The 15,763-nt window shown below is 36.7% G+C and overlaps 1 protein-coding gene across 4 annotated transcripts in view; it reads left to right on the top strand.

The window, feature by feature from the left end:
* Nucleotides 1-14,825, top strand: part of Cwo (transcription factor cwo) — a 73,543-nt gene extending 58,718 nt beyond the window's left edge. The window contains exons 1-5 of one of the 4 annotated variants that reach the window (XM_076375779.1): nucleotides 9,968-10,678; nucleotides 10,914-11,059; nucleotides 11,560-11,743; nucleotides 11,851-12,087; nucleotides 12,641-14,822. In XM_076375779.1, coding sequence (XP_076231894.1) covers nucleotides 11,569-11,743; nucleotides 11,851-12,087; nucleotides 12,641-13,218 — 990 coding nt within the window. In that variant the 5' untranslated portion in view covers nucleotides 9,968-10,678; nucleotides 10,914-11,059; nucleotides 11,560-11,568 and the 3' untranslated portion in view covers nucleotides 13,219-14,822. Of the gene's footprint in view, nucleotides 1-9,963; nucleotides 10,679-10,737; nucleotides 11,060-11,559; nucleotides 11,744-11,850; nucleotides 12,088-12,640 lie in introns of those variants that run through there. The other 3 variants (XM_076375759.1, XM_076375769.1, XM_076375751.1) reach the window with 3 other exon arrangements.
* The last annotated feature ends 938 nt before the right edge of the window (nucleotides 14,826-15,763 follow it).

Consider the following 15,763-nt stretch of genomic DNA (forward strand, 5'->3'; position numbering starts at 1 on the left):
TTTTAATAACACGTCTGTATTTCAAGATTGCCAATTTACGTCACTTAGTTACATGTACTTACTGTATTATTAGAATCATCTATTACTTTTATTTTCTCTTAAATATCTGCCTTACTTTTTTGTTCTAAAAACCTTCTTAGTACAAAGCTGCACTATTAAAAAATAGCGTTAAAAATAAGATTATTAGAGTTACCTATTGCTTGTATTTTCTCCTCATAATATCCTTATTATATTCTTATCAATTACCGACAGTATTCAAATCTAAAAATATCTGAAGGTGCGCACGTGTGTTCTGTATCCACGGAGGTTAATTGAAGATGACGAAGTCATTCATCACGTGGCTGTTCGCTTCCCGGAAGGAACTGTGCAAAAATATAGGAAAAGAAATAGTGTGGTCGACTCTATAATTGTTCATTAGATACACGTGACCGCGTTGCATGAGAGAAGTCGTAAAGGCTGCTCCACTGGAGAGTTCTTAACGACCCACATTAATTCTATCAAAGTGCAGTAAGTTGTTCTTCCGGTATATAGGGCGTCTGGAAAATAAGTGATTGAATCTTTGGATAGATTATAAAACTATAATAGAAATTTTCGTACATCAAGTAGAAAGTTTTCGTGAACTTTTAACCCTCAATATATCTTTTTCCTTCTCTGAATTATTTTTCTGCATTAATACTTTAATTGTTTTGCAAAAACTTATTTTAACAGTCATCTTTTAGTAGATTATAACAAGTTTCGTCGATGAAATGTACCTATAAATACTTTTCAACGTTTTCTTTACAATAAAATAGAAATTGACAATGTTTCTATAATTATCATTCTGCACATATTGTATGCAAATATCATTCATGCATTTTTACAACTTGTTCAGTTAGTAAACAGAGTTCATTCTGAAATTCAAAAAAAGCTGATTTCATAACGAATTACAAATTTTAAGAAACCTATTCAATCCTTGCTTTATAAAATAAAATTAACTAATTAATTAATTAAATTAAAATAAAAATAAAATTAACATCATCAATTTTCCTTCTCAAGATTGAAAGCGTAATAAATTCTGCTTTGCATAATAAATTCTCAAGATTTCCTATAGCAGATGTACCTCAAGTTTAACCCTTAGTTCAGAGCACCCTATATTTCCCTTCTTGATAGTTCATCTCTCGTAGCCAATAGAAAAAGACAAATTCCGTCATTATCTGGCTATATCCCTTTAACCTATCTTTTCCTATCTCGTTCCCGAGTAATTCTTGGCTTCCCTGTTTCTCGATGTACATGTGAGCCCATCGAGATAATTCGAGTCACGAGCCTCTTAAAGTTTCCTGGAACTTCAGAGCGCGTGTCGCTCCGCAATGAGTTTCGAAGGTACCTCGAGAACCTTCGCGTCTCCTCTCGCGTTTTGTTCTCATAGGTCGAGGGTCGACCTGATATTTATGAAACGAGACGAACGTGATCGAAAAATTGCTCATTTGTGAGAAAGATGAGAAGATGAAGATGGTTGTTGAGGATATTTAAACACTGAATGCATCTATAGAGCTCAATAATTGGATGTTTGTCCTTATTTTTATTCATTTACCTCTGCTTTCTCTTGCGTGAATTGAATTGCATATGCGACATCAAATCACGAGTAGATTTATTATGCTCCATTATACTTCCTCATTTTTATATTTTTTTTCAGTTATATATATGAAGAGGTTTTAAATCTTTTTGTGAAATTTGAAATTTGAATATAGTGCAAGCATTTTTCGTAGAAAATTCAGTCAGTTTTACTGCATGTATGTAATGTCTCATTCTAATTTATAATTATCAATTATTTCTAATAATCATTATACGTTTTACGAGGAACACAATGGTGTTAATAGAATTTTCATGAATGTTAATAAGCTCTGTAAATCGATTGATATTTTTTCATCGTTCAGTAATTTTAAGCATCAGATTCTAAATTTTATTTTTTATTTATTTGTACAAATGCCCTGCAACTAATTATCATGCATTTACATTAAAGGGCTTATTTCGTTTATTAATAATGAATACAAATATAAATAAGTATAAATAATTGTAAATTATTTGTAAATTATTAATTACACAAATAAATGGTCAAAGTAGGGTTGAATAGTTCTGAAGGGCACATATTCTGCTGTAATTAATTTTTTTATAGGTGAATGCATAGAAGGCAAAGCTCACAAACATATTCCTGAAATTAAGAAATTGTATAATTTTTAATGCACTCGATATTTTTTCCAAAATCTTTGAATTTACTAACCACTTTGCAGTAAAAATATATTCTGAATATCTTTTTGACACAAGTAAGCTAATACTTACGTTATTACTTAATTATGAATTTACGAGTAATTCTCAATAATAGATAAAAGTAGGACACCCTATATGCAACATATTCCTTGAACGCCTGTAAACGTTTGCATTGATCGGACTTCTATTAATATCCACAGCCCTAAAAGCGTTCAAAACACTAGTTTATTTCTATCGTCGTATTGGTCTTCCTCTTACATTAATCTTATTTATACCGATAACTTGAATTCATCGATTTCACTTTCTGCTTTATGTCTACGAATACAATATCATCTACGTATGCAGAAATCTAGAATTAAGGCTAGCGACAACATCGAATGACATTCGTTTCCTAAAATAGTCTGGTCTGACTAAATAAAATCTTTATGTAAAGGATATTAGCCATCGTAGACCGCTTATAGACCGACCATAAGAACGTTTACTATAGGTATAGGCGAAGACACCTATCATTATTTCATAGTTTTGCTCTAAATATAGGCGTCTCTGATAGAATGCCGCAAAATTTTGTCGCAGAGTGCGATACTTTGCTACCGTGTTACACACGAGCGTGTGTGATTCAGCTTTTGCTAGAGATACGTTTTATCTTCTCTCGTTCGTCATTTGCACGTGTCGCGTTGCGTGTTGCTCATCCATTCTACACGTGATGCCATCTAGTCATTAATGGGCTAAATTCTATATTAAAAACAAACAAAGTCACTAATTCTGAGAATCTGAGGTGTCTGATTCGGAAGAACATGAATTACTAAATAAATATGGGTATAACGTAATTTCATTCTGGGAATACCTTCACCACTTTAGAAGGTTTAGAAAAATTGATACGAGAGAATATTACGTAAGTTAGTGCATGAATAATAACATCTTTTGTGTCACGTTTTGGTTCGAAATGATAGGAATTTTATTTTGGATGAAGAACGTGAAAATTAATTTAAGATATGAGATGTGATTATAGGTAGGAGTACAATAAGGCTTTAGAGGTACTAATATGAATTGGAAATGGGTTCCTTTGGGTTGGAAGGGTTTATTATAAGCCAAGCATATTGCGATGGAACTAGTTTTTGGAGAATATGTCCTTTTCTTATTTTAATTTCTATTTTAGTTTCTTATTTCTTATTTTCTTATTTCTAGGACATGAAAATATTTTTGTCCTTTTCAAAGAGGGTTTTTATTTATGACATACTATATCTAACTAAATTAAAAAAAAAAAAAATTAAAATATACGTACTGTTTTTTAAAAAAATTTTTTAACATTTTTACACTCAAATCATTTCGATAGCTTTAACAGCTTTTCAGTAACAATTTCTATAATCCTAGTGCATTCAAAATAAAATGGAAAGAAACACTGTTCACGAAACACAGTGCATTTATATTATATTTGTACATCTAAGACGCTATACTCTCAGGTAATAAATATCTATTAAATATTACTAACTGCTTTCTCTGTTTTATCCGTAGCCAAGAAAATTTCTGTACAGATTAAGAGCACAATTGGATGAAAAGGAACTCAAGCTCCGTGATACCAACGCTAGATTCATTATTATGACCTGTGAAACGTTTCCTAATAATCCAATATAGTTCGAATGTCAATGGTACTCGCGCACCTTCGCGTGACACTATTTTGTCACAGCAATGCTCGAAACCATTCGGTGGCGTTGTTCAGTCACGGATCACGCAACGTTTCGTATCTTTTTCATCCGGCGCTGGTTCCCTCTCCTTCCTTATCGCGATACAAAAGGGGAGTTCGTTTTCTCTTGTCACGTGCTTCGTTGAAGTTTTATTACAGCCTGGAGCGTCACGAGGGCTTGACGTAGACGTAACGATTATTATGAATTTTCTACGAATGGGACACAAGTGCGTCGTTACCGGATATCGTTGTGGACTTCGCGCGAGTGCCATTAAACGAAGTCGATACGAAGCTTTCTCGATAGTCGATCGGAGGTTAATCACGTTATGGACCGCCGCGATAATAGACTGTCTCGAGATCCTGAAAAATAATATTAGTTTGGACTTTAATACAACGTTATCGAGCCACTGGCCGCGGCATTAATGAGCCGCGAATCTGTTTTTCTTCGAGCATCACGCCTCGTGACTCTCGTCAGGTTTACATTGTTGCACATACTAGGGACGATGTGGAATGTTATTCGTGGGGAGTTAACTTTTGCACTGTGGTTTTTTAATTACGTTTCGAAAAGATGTAATCTCGCGTTATATGATGGATGCTTGCCATGTGAGGCTTGGAGTTCATATGAAATGCGGAAACACATGCATATGTATGTGCCGATGATTCCTTTGACCCCTTGGAGTTAATTAACGTATTTTCTTTTGAAAGAGCCTGTAATTATTTTCATTTTTAGACTATGTAAATTAGTGTCGTTCAGAAATGCAAATGAAGTTCAAGTTTTAATTAAACTGTACTCGAAGAATTAGTGGGAGAATCAATAATGTTGGAGAAAACCTGAATACACATTCTTTGTGAAGCATGTGTATTATTGGGAAATAAACTGGAGAGCTCATCTTAGAATTATTAAATATTATGTTGAGTAGGAAAGTACAACTAAAAGCAAGAAGCGAGTCATTTCCATATTTCCAAATTCAAAAAATTGGCTGCTAAAGACATTAAAGCTCAAGAAGCTGAATTCTATAAACTCTTTCGATAAATCGTATGAATGATTAGTATTACTATTACATTTTTTGTAATTTAACTTTAATAACTTAATAGACTTAATAGGCTTTAAATTTAGTTATACGTAATAGGTTTTATATTTATTGAGTTAGATTATTTCTAGTGAGAACACAGTACAATAATGAATGAAAAGTTGACAGGCTGCTATGAGGAAACAGAACACAATAGAAAATGAAATTTCTCAAAATTTCGAAGCAACGCACAGATCCTACTACAATTTATAATTCAGCAACAAAAAATTTCTAATTAAATTTGTAACATTCTTCTATATATCTATATCTTTTCCCAAAAGTTTCTTAATTTTGAGAAACACTTAGTAAAATTACCTATTGGTAACATCTACATTTTAGATCTCTTCATATTACCTACATCAAAATCTCAGTAATTGCATTCATAACATAGTGCTATTGCTAATAACAAACGTTGATTTGAATAAGGTTTCCAAGAGAGGGTCGAAATAGAGTTAAAATTACTTTCCTCTAAAATAGAACTTTATCTAAAACTCAATCGATTATTACCAATTCACTAATCAACCCAGTGATGAATATATTAGGAGTATGAGTAGAGATTTGACTAGCAGTTTATTAAACAGTCTGTGTCAAATGAACGCAACGAACTGTGCCATAGACACAAAAAACAGATGGTCCTTTGTCACGTTCTAAAATATTAAACAGTGAAAGAGATTAATTCCTGAATAACAAAGATTAAATTAAACATATATCTATATTTAATGGAGCACATAAATTCTACTCGAATTTATAAATGCAGATTCGGTCCATAACGTGTATCTGTCATCAATCTGTCTCTACAGAATTAGAAACATGATTTATCGAAAGAACATTGTAGCAGAAATACACCCGATTTTCTTAGCTCGCTAATTTGATGGTGAGAGCGATTAATATAGCCTCTAAATTGCTCTATTCACGACGGTAGTTATAGGGCGTTCGTGCGTGACAGAAATAATGCGCGTCAGATTGCGTCAGGGTTGCTGAAAACGGCACGTGTTTATTCACAGTACACCATGCACAATCAGCCACGGTCACATGTTTCTTCTTATAAGCGTACTTTCCACAGTCAACGTGATCATCCGACGATAGGGACATCAGATAGACCAGGGAATCTAAAGTTAGACTAGTTTCGCGAAAAGGGACACTCGCTAACGTCGACAGACGTCTTTTCTTCCAGAGATGACTTTTTTTAGCCTCGATGCTGTAATGCTTGTTATTTTTGCCATTAATTCGACATGAATTCTGATAAAAATAGTCCTCGAATCACTTGGCTAGTTTAGATCCTCTGTGCGCTGGTTGCCTCCACCCGCCGCTGCGTTCGATTGAATTTTCATTTAGACGAGCTTATCACTGCGCGACGCTGTTACATGTTTTCCATCAAGGTCGCTCGTGTTTTCTACGCTACCAGTCGCTCGTGGGAAGCGCTTCCGGATCGAGAAGTGGAAAACACGTTTCGCAACGAGACTTCTTAAAATTAACGACACGTGTATTCTGGTTATCTTACTTTCAGTTTATTTAGCGGAATTCTGCTGAATAATCCATGAGACCACACTGGGAAGGTTTTATCTATGGTTCGTGTAACCGACCCTAGATTTCATTCGTTTTATCGGTGTTCCAAGCTGAGAATTAAGAATTATCTTACGATGAGTCATCGAGTCAATTTTTCTAGCTGGAGTAGAATTGAAATAATTTTGGGCGTTAGTTGTGTAAATATGAAATATTTGTTTCTGGGATATTTTGAGCACATATCAAAATATTTCAAAGATTATTTATTAACTATTTTACTGCAATATCTTCTTCTATACCTTTTTGGTTACTTAATTGTTTTAGTTTTTATTAGATTGTCCCATAAGTAACTTCACTGTAAGTTATTTTGTTATGATCAAAATATTTCGTAAAATTTTTCTATCGAATATGGAAATTATTTTTGTTAATTAAGATCGTAAGAATTGACCTAATAATTGCTGAGAAATGAGTTAGATCTTGGAAGAATTGTAAGTATACAATTAATATATATTTCTGACGAAAAATCTGCATACGAAAAAAGAGTAAAAAGTACATAATACAATGCATAATAATTTCATTATGGTTGAGATTATTAGTTATTGAATTACATGATAAGATCTCTAAATTCGCCTAAGTTGAAGAGTTGCCAACATTTCATATTGATTAAAAATTTTCAAGGTTTCAAGGAAAGGCATTCTTAATTACAAAATTATAAACACGATATTAAAATATATAATTTCACATTAAAATTTAGCCAGAACTAAAATCCCCACTTAATAAAAATGAGAACTCCACAGTCTTGGAGACTTCAATGCCGCTTTTGATAGTCAACTTTCATGCCCGATACCGCAATCTCTTAAACAGACTGCTTCAAAAAAACATTTAATATTGCACATTAATTATCAACCTGCATAAAAATCAGAAACGCGCTTGAAATTTTAAATACACATCCAGCGAACAAAAAATAACCCAAGATCCAAAGATTTAAAATTAGAACTACTGTCCATGTCGTCACACGCTCCCTAGCTGTTTCGGCTACCAAAAGCCTGGTCTGCTCATTCACATCGTAGAACACTCATAGTCAGGCAGTTCGCGGCAGCTCTTCAGCTGATAAGAACCGCCTCTGATTTTTCCACGTCTCCCGATTGAAAATAGAAACGCGTCAAAGCGTGTAGCGTCGGTTTGTTGTTGCCGTGGCGAAGCCGTTAAATCCGGTGATGCACAGCTCTGAAAAACACTGTAAGGGGCCACCTCGGTCAAGCGTTTGCCGATAAACCCTGGTCATAACGCAAGCTACGATGCCAGCGAGCATCTCCTCGGTCTGGTTCTATCCGGAACGCTGATAACTCGACCCCGTTAAAGCGGTTCCCCAGCGAGTTTTTTTTCACTGTTCCACTCCTTTCCTGGATCGCGAGCTCGCGTCTCGTCGAATACGTAGAAACATGGATGTCGGGGGTCAACGAGGAGTTCTGATTAGAGGGGTTCGCTGTTCTGAGTCGCGAACGTTCGCCAAACGTCTGGCGTGCGAAAGCATTTTCCACTTGAAGGTTATGAACGTTTCGGTAACAACCATTATGGCCTTTTTGCTGCGGGGATTCTCGAAGGAAGCTTCAAATTTGATGGCTTTGTGAATGCCTATAATGAGTTTGATAGCGGAGTTATCGCGTTAGTAACACTAATCTGCGCGGGAGAGTCCCATTGCTGTACGTCATGTAGATAGGAATAAAATCCTGGCTCGTCGAGCTGTGCCGTTATCGTACCCGCTCGTTTTGTGAAGTTTGTTGTAAACACCACTGTGGGTTGAAATATCGTAGATGTACATTCGTAATGCGTGTAATAATAAGATAGCTTTCGTGATGCCCAGTGAGTATTGACGTCACAAGGTTAAAGAAGAGGTTATTAAACGTGAAGTGGAGTATCTGGCTTAAAATTTGTTTTTTAATGAAGTTAAAGTAGATATTGTGATATTTGATCGCAAGTGGTTGTAAATAAATTTCGAAGAAAAGATTTGTTGTCAGAAAAATGTAATAAAAATATTTATTGTTCAGAATGTGATAAGTGGGATAAAAATTCAAATCGTTAGTGTTGGTTTGAATAGTCTCTATACTCTATACAATTTGTTTCGATAAATCTATAGCCAATTATAAAATTCTAAATACACTTATTGTATAAATTTCTATTGATTGATATACATCGTAACAAATATAATTGAATAGAAATGAATCAATTAAAAATAATAAGAAGTTTGTTGTAATTACAAATTCAGTATAAATTGTACTCTAAGGCTCGCATTCATAAATTGCTGATTAAATTCCTGGCGGCCACGGTCATCGTCGCTCTCTCGTCTGACTCTGACGGGACTCGTTTACTCACAGCACTTTCTCGTAGAATCCAGTAGATTCTCCGCAATATGAACAACTCTAAATAGAAAATTCTATAATGACCAACTCAGTACGATAATTATTTTTTATTTAAACAGTTGGCGATTCATAATAAAAGAAAAAACAATTAATTGGAACATAGATTTAGTAATGTAAAACAAACTGCAAGTAACTTAAGTGCCTCTCACGTCCAGATTTATCTAGTTTAGTCTTCTTCTTTCCATGCATATCAATTCATTTTACTACAAAGAGAACTAAATGGAAAAGGAATATAATTCCTATTATTATAGGGATGATGACATACGCATTGAAAAATACTGGTTTATTAATGAAATATATCACTTAAATTATGAACCACTTAAATTAAAAACCTAGCATAAATCTACTAGATACATAAAATTCTATTTCTTTGTAATATTTTACACCAATAATTAATACTAATTGGTAATAACAGTAGTACATATTAGTAATACATATTGTTATCAATGTAAAACATTACAGAGAAGGATTTTTATATAACTACCGGAATATTAAGCATATTTTATGATAAAATTTCAACAAATAGCAGAATATGCTACCAGGATATGATAGCATGATATATTACTATTAATTAATAACAATAATTTTCTAAAAAAATGTTTATACTCAATAGAAATATTATTCAAACACTTCCTAATAACCTACTCCAAAAACTGCAATATAACAATAACCACAAGATCCTTCAAACCATAAAGGGTCGACCACAATGAACTGCATTCACTCCTCCAAATCTAAGCTCCACTGTACCCCACCTCTCTCTGCCAAACGTCCATCCTCACAATACCATTAACACGCGCCGCAACCAAACGCGGCAGAACAGCATTTCACGAGTCCCAGGCCGAGGTATTTGGCCATATTCCATCCTCGACTGCTGCCCATCGACCGAGAAGCGATTTTTCGCACGAACGCCAACGCGTCGCGTCACGTGCGTACCAGTCGCTCTCTCGAATACGAGTATCTGGTTCAAGGCAGTGCGCGCGTGCTCTCCACCGCGGATAAAAACGTGCTCTCTCCCGACTGTGCGAGCATCGTTTTTTCCGCAAAGAGGTCCAACGGGTGGCGAACCCAGCGGCTCCTGTTAAGGGTGGGAGTACGGCGCGAGGGAAGATAATATTCCCGAATAGACTCATTCGATGGAACGTGTTTCCTCACGTGTTGGGCGTAACGCCTCGCGTTTACAACACGTGATAGCGGCGGCGTCATCGACGAGCGACATCTCCCTCCTCGTTAAAGGAACGTAAGCGCCGCCAGCCGTGGATCGCAGTCTTGGCCGTGCCATATCGAAGCACGCATCGTATCGCCAGCCTCGTCGTAGCGCGGCATCGAGCATCGCAACGCGAACGATCTTCGCTTTCGCGGAGTTCTTGTGCTCGCTCAACAGTTCTATACAAGAGCTACGTTCGGTGAACTTCAGTTGAATCCAGGCTTCGAGGACTTTGGATCTTTGTCGTTTAGCCAGTGTGTTTTTGGACGTTAAGGAGATTGAGACAGTGTGGGACAGACATTTAAGGGAGATTTGAATAGAGAAGTTTGAAGAAATTATTGTGAAAGAGGATACAAGTGCAGACTTTGAATTTGTTGCGTGTCAGGCGCCGAAAGGAGAATCTTTCGTTTCTCTTTGTGTCTTGAACACGCGGAACACGATGGTGACGCATAGCATGGATAATATTTTGAATATGCAATATTACCCGACGAACAGCCACGTCGATGCGGCTGTGCACTCGCCGCCGCTGAGGAAGAGGCGCTGTTTGAATAAAGAGGTGATACTTTCTTTCGTACTTGGTGTCTGTGGTTCTTTTTTTTATGGGCTGTTATGAAATTCTTGAGACGTGATGTCTTACTTGACGGAGATGGTTTTCTTTTGTTGGGTTTGATTGTCGACTGTGAGCCTCGTGAATAGGATGTGGGTAGAATGTGCTAGAATATAAATAGAGTATAGAGCGACGACTTTTTAATGTGGATCACTTGTCTAATTATGTGAACGCCGTTTGGCAGTCTGTCAAAATCGTTGCTATGTTGGATTAATGTCATGTCGGGAATTGTGGGAAATTCCTCGAGGAACTGCATAAGGTGCTCTCGCAAAGCGGCACAGTGTTGATAATTGTTACTTGATAAATGATTATTGTTAATAATTTCGTGAGGTAAATACGATGTTATTAATAATTTGTTAAGATGTTTGTAAGACAGTTTTTGGAAAATAAAATCGTGGATAGGTAGGGTTGCCACCCTTTGTAACTACTTTGAAATTTCCTATGTTTTAATATGTGTTTCCAATTTTGTTTTGGAAGTGTCTAATTTTAGAACATTAAATATAGAAAGAAGTGGTTGAAAGGTGGTAGCCCTTAAAGTGTCTGCATTCAAACAATTTATTCGTTTAATAATTGTTTATTCTTTATAAAAAAATGTTTAATCTTGAAATTAAAATTATTTCAATTCTAAAAATAGTTTTAAAAATAAACATGCTCGCTATGGTGAACTCGCGAAACAATACTCTTCTATTTTACCCTTCATTTCCTTTAAATTATTAGATCCTGAAACATTTGTCAATTAAAAAATCAAGTATTGTATTTTATTTGGCTCAAAATTATAAAATACTTCCAAGTATTTATTATTTAACATAGTTTTTTATTTTTTGTTACAGCAAGACCCAATGTCTCACCGGATCATCGAAAAACGCAGAAGAGATCGCATGAACAATTGCTTGGCTGATCTCAGCAGGTTGATACCAGCTGAGTACTTGAAGAAGGGTAGAGGAAGGGTTGAAAAGACGGAGATCATCGAAATGGCAATCCGTCACATGAAGCATCTTCAAGGTCTTCGGCAAGGTATTACTTAGAACAATATAACGAATCTAAGTGGTTATCACTACCTCATCTCAATCTCTTTTCTTAATGAGTAACCTTACAAAATTCGTTTCATTAACTTTTCACAGAAACCAAACACCCTGCCGTGCCACCCGCGCATACACACCCCGAAGACAGTGTAGATAGTGTGTCGCATTCAACTGTGGCATCTACTGCAGCAGAACACTATAGGCTCGGTTTCCAGGAGTGCCTTAGCGAGACCATGCACTTCCTGGTGGAAGTTGAAGGTTTCTTTGCCAGGGACTCTCTCTGTGTGCAACTGATCAACCATCTACAGCAGCATTGTGAGAAGATCTTGGCTACCAGTAAGTAGAGAACTCTAGAAAGAAGAGAATTCTATCCAGTGCATAGATGGGTAAAATTAGATACTTGTATGCTAAAATATATCTTAAGTGTTAATTCATGAAACATTGCAAAGGTTCCTTCTGAAAAAAATAAAGCATCCTATGAAGTATTAAATTTGTAATACTTCTATACTGGTTGCAATAATTGTGTACTAGACAGTGCAATATGTCCCTCTACCAAGTATCTTCACTGAGCTGTAAGAAATAGCTAGAGCTAGACTATTCCAAATATAGAATCACAATGTATAAAGAATAAAGATTCATTAGACAGTCAATCAATACCATATTCAGAGGCCAAGCTATACTCGTTAATGAAGTTCAAATACAGTGACTGTCCACTCTGATCTATACAGTGAATCACGGGAAAAAATCTTGGCAATAGGAGCCAAATACTCAACATCAGTACCTCTGACAATCAATCGCCAAGAGACTACAAACTATTAAGACCACTCTTGCCCATCTCAGCTACCACGACCGTCCTTCAGGTATCTCAAAACCACATCTCTAATTGCAGGTGACAGACTAGGCTTCCCCCATCCAGAAATGCCCACGTCGAATGGCACCGCGAACGGCAACACCTTCGCTCACGCCAGCATTCCCACGCTGTGTCAGCCGAACGGCCACTCTGACCACGGCTCCAGCTCTGGTGTGAGTTCGTTCGGTGACCCGGAACGCCCTCTGCGCTCGAATATCATCCCACCGCCGGCGATCGTGAGCGACGACAGTAATCACAGCACTCATTCGCACAGCACGCCGCCGACCACCAACTGCAAGCCTTCCAATTACAAGTTCAAGAGCTCCATCAAGCAAAGGTTCTCCGCGGAGAGGATAAAGTCCAGCCCTCCGCCAGCGCCCAACGCCGAGAAGCCATCTTCCTCTCACGGAGTGCCAATCTTCGCCCTGCACGACGGTGGCGCCTTCTACGTACCGCTGACTGTCGAAGCGTCCCTGCTGAGGCCTTATCTGAACTTCATCCCGGACACTGGACCAGACACGGTTCTCCATCCGGTGACGATCTCGGTGAACTTCAACCATTCGACGCAGCCAGCGTGGTCGTACCAGCATAGTCCCTCCCATCAGCAACAAACATAAGCGTCGGAAACGTGGGACTCCTTGGATGTGGTTCGATGTTCTATGTCGCTCGCGCCAATCGACGATACGTGTACATAGGTGTGTTCATGCGTTCGACAGCTGGGACGTGCGATTATAAATACTGTGGGTGTAGTTGCACGCGAGCGACGACGAAGCACGATCGTCTTACGGCGATCGTCGAACCCAGGATATAATTGGAAGTATTTCTCTGGCGGTTAGACCGACTTCGATGGAGGAACATTAACCCCGTCGCGGGGTCCGTGATTTCGTTTTCTTTCTTGTTCTCTAGTTTTAAGGATCCGACGGACACTGTACCGCGTCATGTTTCATGAAGAATGGAGGTGTCGAGGATAGTTTTTGTATATTTACCGAGGCTGTGGGTTGTCTTAGCATTTACGGAAGAGCGATGCAGAGGTCGTAGGTAGAGATAGAGAGTATTAGGGCGCGGTGGCCCGGGTTACTTTTAGCTTCGGTGTGCCTTTCCTGTCGTCGATATCGTCGCAGTCGAATCCCGTTCCTCTTTTTTTTCTTTCTCTTCCACTTATGCTTCATTGCAACCTTCTTCACCTGTTCCATCTGTGTCCCTTACTTGCTACCATTCATCTTTTCTTTGGCTCGACAACCGTGTTGTCAGGAGTCTGGGTTTCGTCATCCACGTTTGCCAATTAGTATTAAGCTGTTCTGAACCTTTCCATCCTCACGAGCGACATTGCTACTTGGAGCTTCTTCAGCGTGAACTGTAACCGCGCTCAACCACGTTCAATGGGCTAACTGGAAGTTCTATTTTTCGAAGCGTTAGCTAGCCGAACAGAAGTGCCTACAGATTTTCATTTACGAATTCCATTTATGTGATCATACCCGTATGTACGAAGAAAGTGTTTTTAGTTTCTGCGAATACAACAACCGTTGTGTCGCATTTCGATCGCAAGAAAAAGGGGTCGAAATCTGTTCGACGCCCCGGCAGAACGGGCCTCGGCAATTAAAGACTGACCAAGACCTGCATTACACTAAATTCTTGTAAGATCATTGCATTAATTATAAATATATTTGTACATACTACGTTTAGTTATAACGTTAACGAAGAATTTTATGCGAAATAAATTATATTTACCATAATCGCCGCGTTTGCTTTGCCTTTTTGGATTCCATGGATTCCTGTCTTCGCTGTGTCTTATTATTTCGTGGTCTTGATCGACATGTAATTCGATTTACGTAAGAACCATTGACTACTAGGTCTGCCAACAGTTCTGCCATGCAGAAAACACCGGTTTTTGTCAAATCATTGAAGTTAAGTTGTAATTGGACACGGTTTTACTTGGGTGAATGTCCATCTGGGGTGTACTGTGTTATGTTGGCATAATCACTGATTTGTTTTACTTGAAACTGCCGGTATTAGAAGTTTTGTGACGTTTTTATGTTGCATATACGAATTTTTGTTCTATGATATTGCACTTGTAACGATTTTTAAACTTACATTTAAATGCGCGAGTGATATATGAAATTCGTCTTTTAAATTTAACTTCTGGAAGAGTTGCTACCAGTGTTAGTGACTTACTATCCAATTTTTAGTTTTGTTTCATACATTTATATCTGATTTTGTATTGCAAAATTTGGTTTTTTAGAGAGTAGAGGAGACTTTAATTGCTGGAAGGGGGAATATAGTAGCATTTCGTTGAATGCAAATTGCCGAGCTTAATCTATGTACATATGTAATAAACCTAACGTATTATTAGATTCTGGATCGAGAAATTATTCAAATTATGATTGAATAGAAATAGTATCAGTGCAGAGTTTAGACTTATCTGTATCAGGCAAATCTCAGCAATTAAGTAGCAGTATAGGCAAGGTACAATAATAGTCGTGTCTTATAGATTTTTATGGTCCAAGTTGAATTTTAAGTTAATTTTAGTAATTTTATATAAATTTATTACCTAAAAATATTTAAAAAATGTATTTAGTGTTTAATTATGTTCCATTAATGAAATTTAATGAATGAATTTTGTTTTTATTAGTTTTAGTAATTTCTGCAGAAGTGCCATTTTACAAGTGTGGAATATTGGAAATTTAAAAATTCGAAGATTTGAAATCGCTCGCGCAAAGGAAACAAAAATCGGTAGTAAAAATGTTAAGTACGACTTTCAGTTACAATCTCAATTTAAAAATGGATCTATTATCGATTATCTCTAATGTGAAAATTAACACGTAAAAAAAATATCAAATGTTACACTTCACTGATCAGTACGCATATAATATTCCAAATATACAATTTCAAAATTATTTCACATTGAAACTACTTAGATTAGGAAAAGTTTATGAAAGTATGCAAGTTTGACGTCACATCCATTTAAGATATTTCAGTGATACTAGAAACATTAAACATAAGTTTAATGTTCTCTTATACCTTTATTTAATATTCATTTTATTTTCCCATTAAAAGAACATCTGACTGACAGAAAGTACTTAATCGCTATAAAATCATTCACCTTACGCGATTATCGTTCGAATAAAAACAGTTCCATAAAAAAAAAACAGTTCGTCATTCTTG

Source organism: Calliopsis andreniformis, chromosome 1 (genome assembly GCF_051401765.1).
Source record: "Calliopsis andreniformis isolate RMS-2024a chromosome 1, iyCalAndr_principal, whole genome shotgun sequence".
Taxonomy (NCBI): Eukaryota; Metazoa; Arthropoda; class Insecta; order Hymenoptera; family Andrenidae; genus Calliopsis; species Calliopsis andreniformis.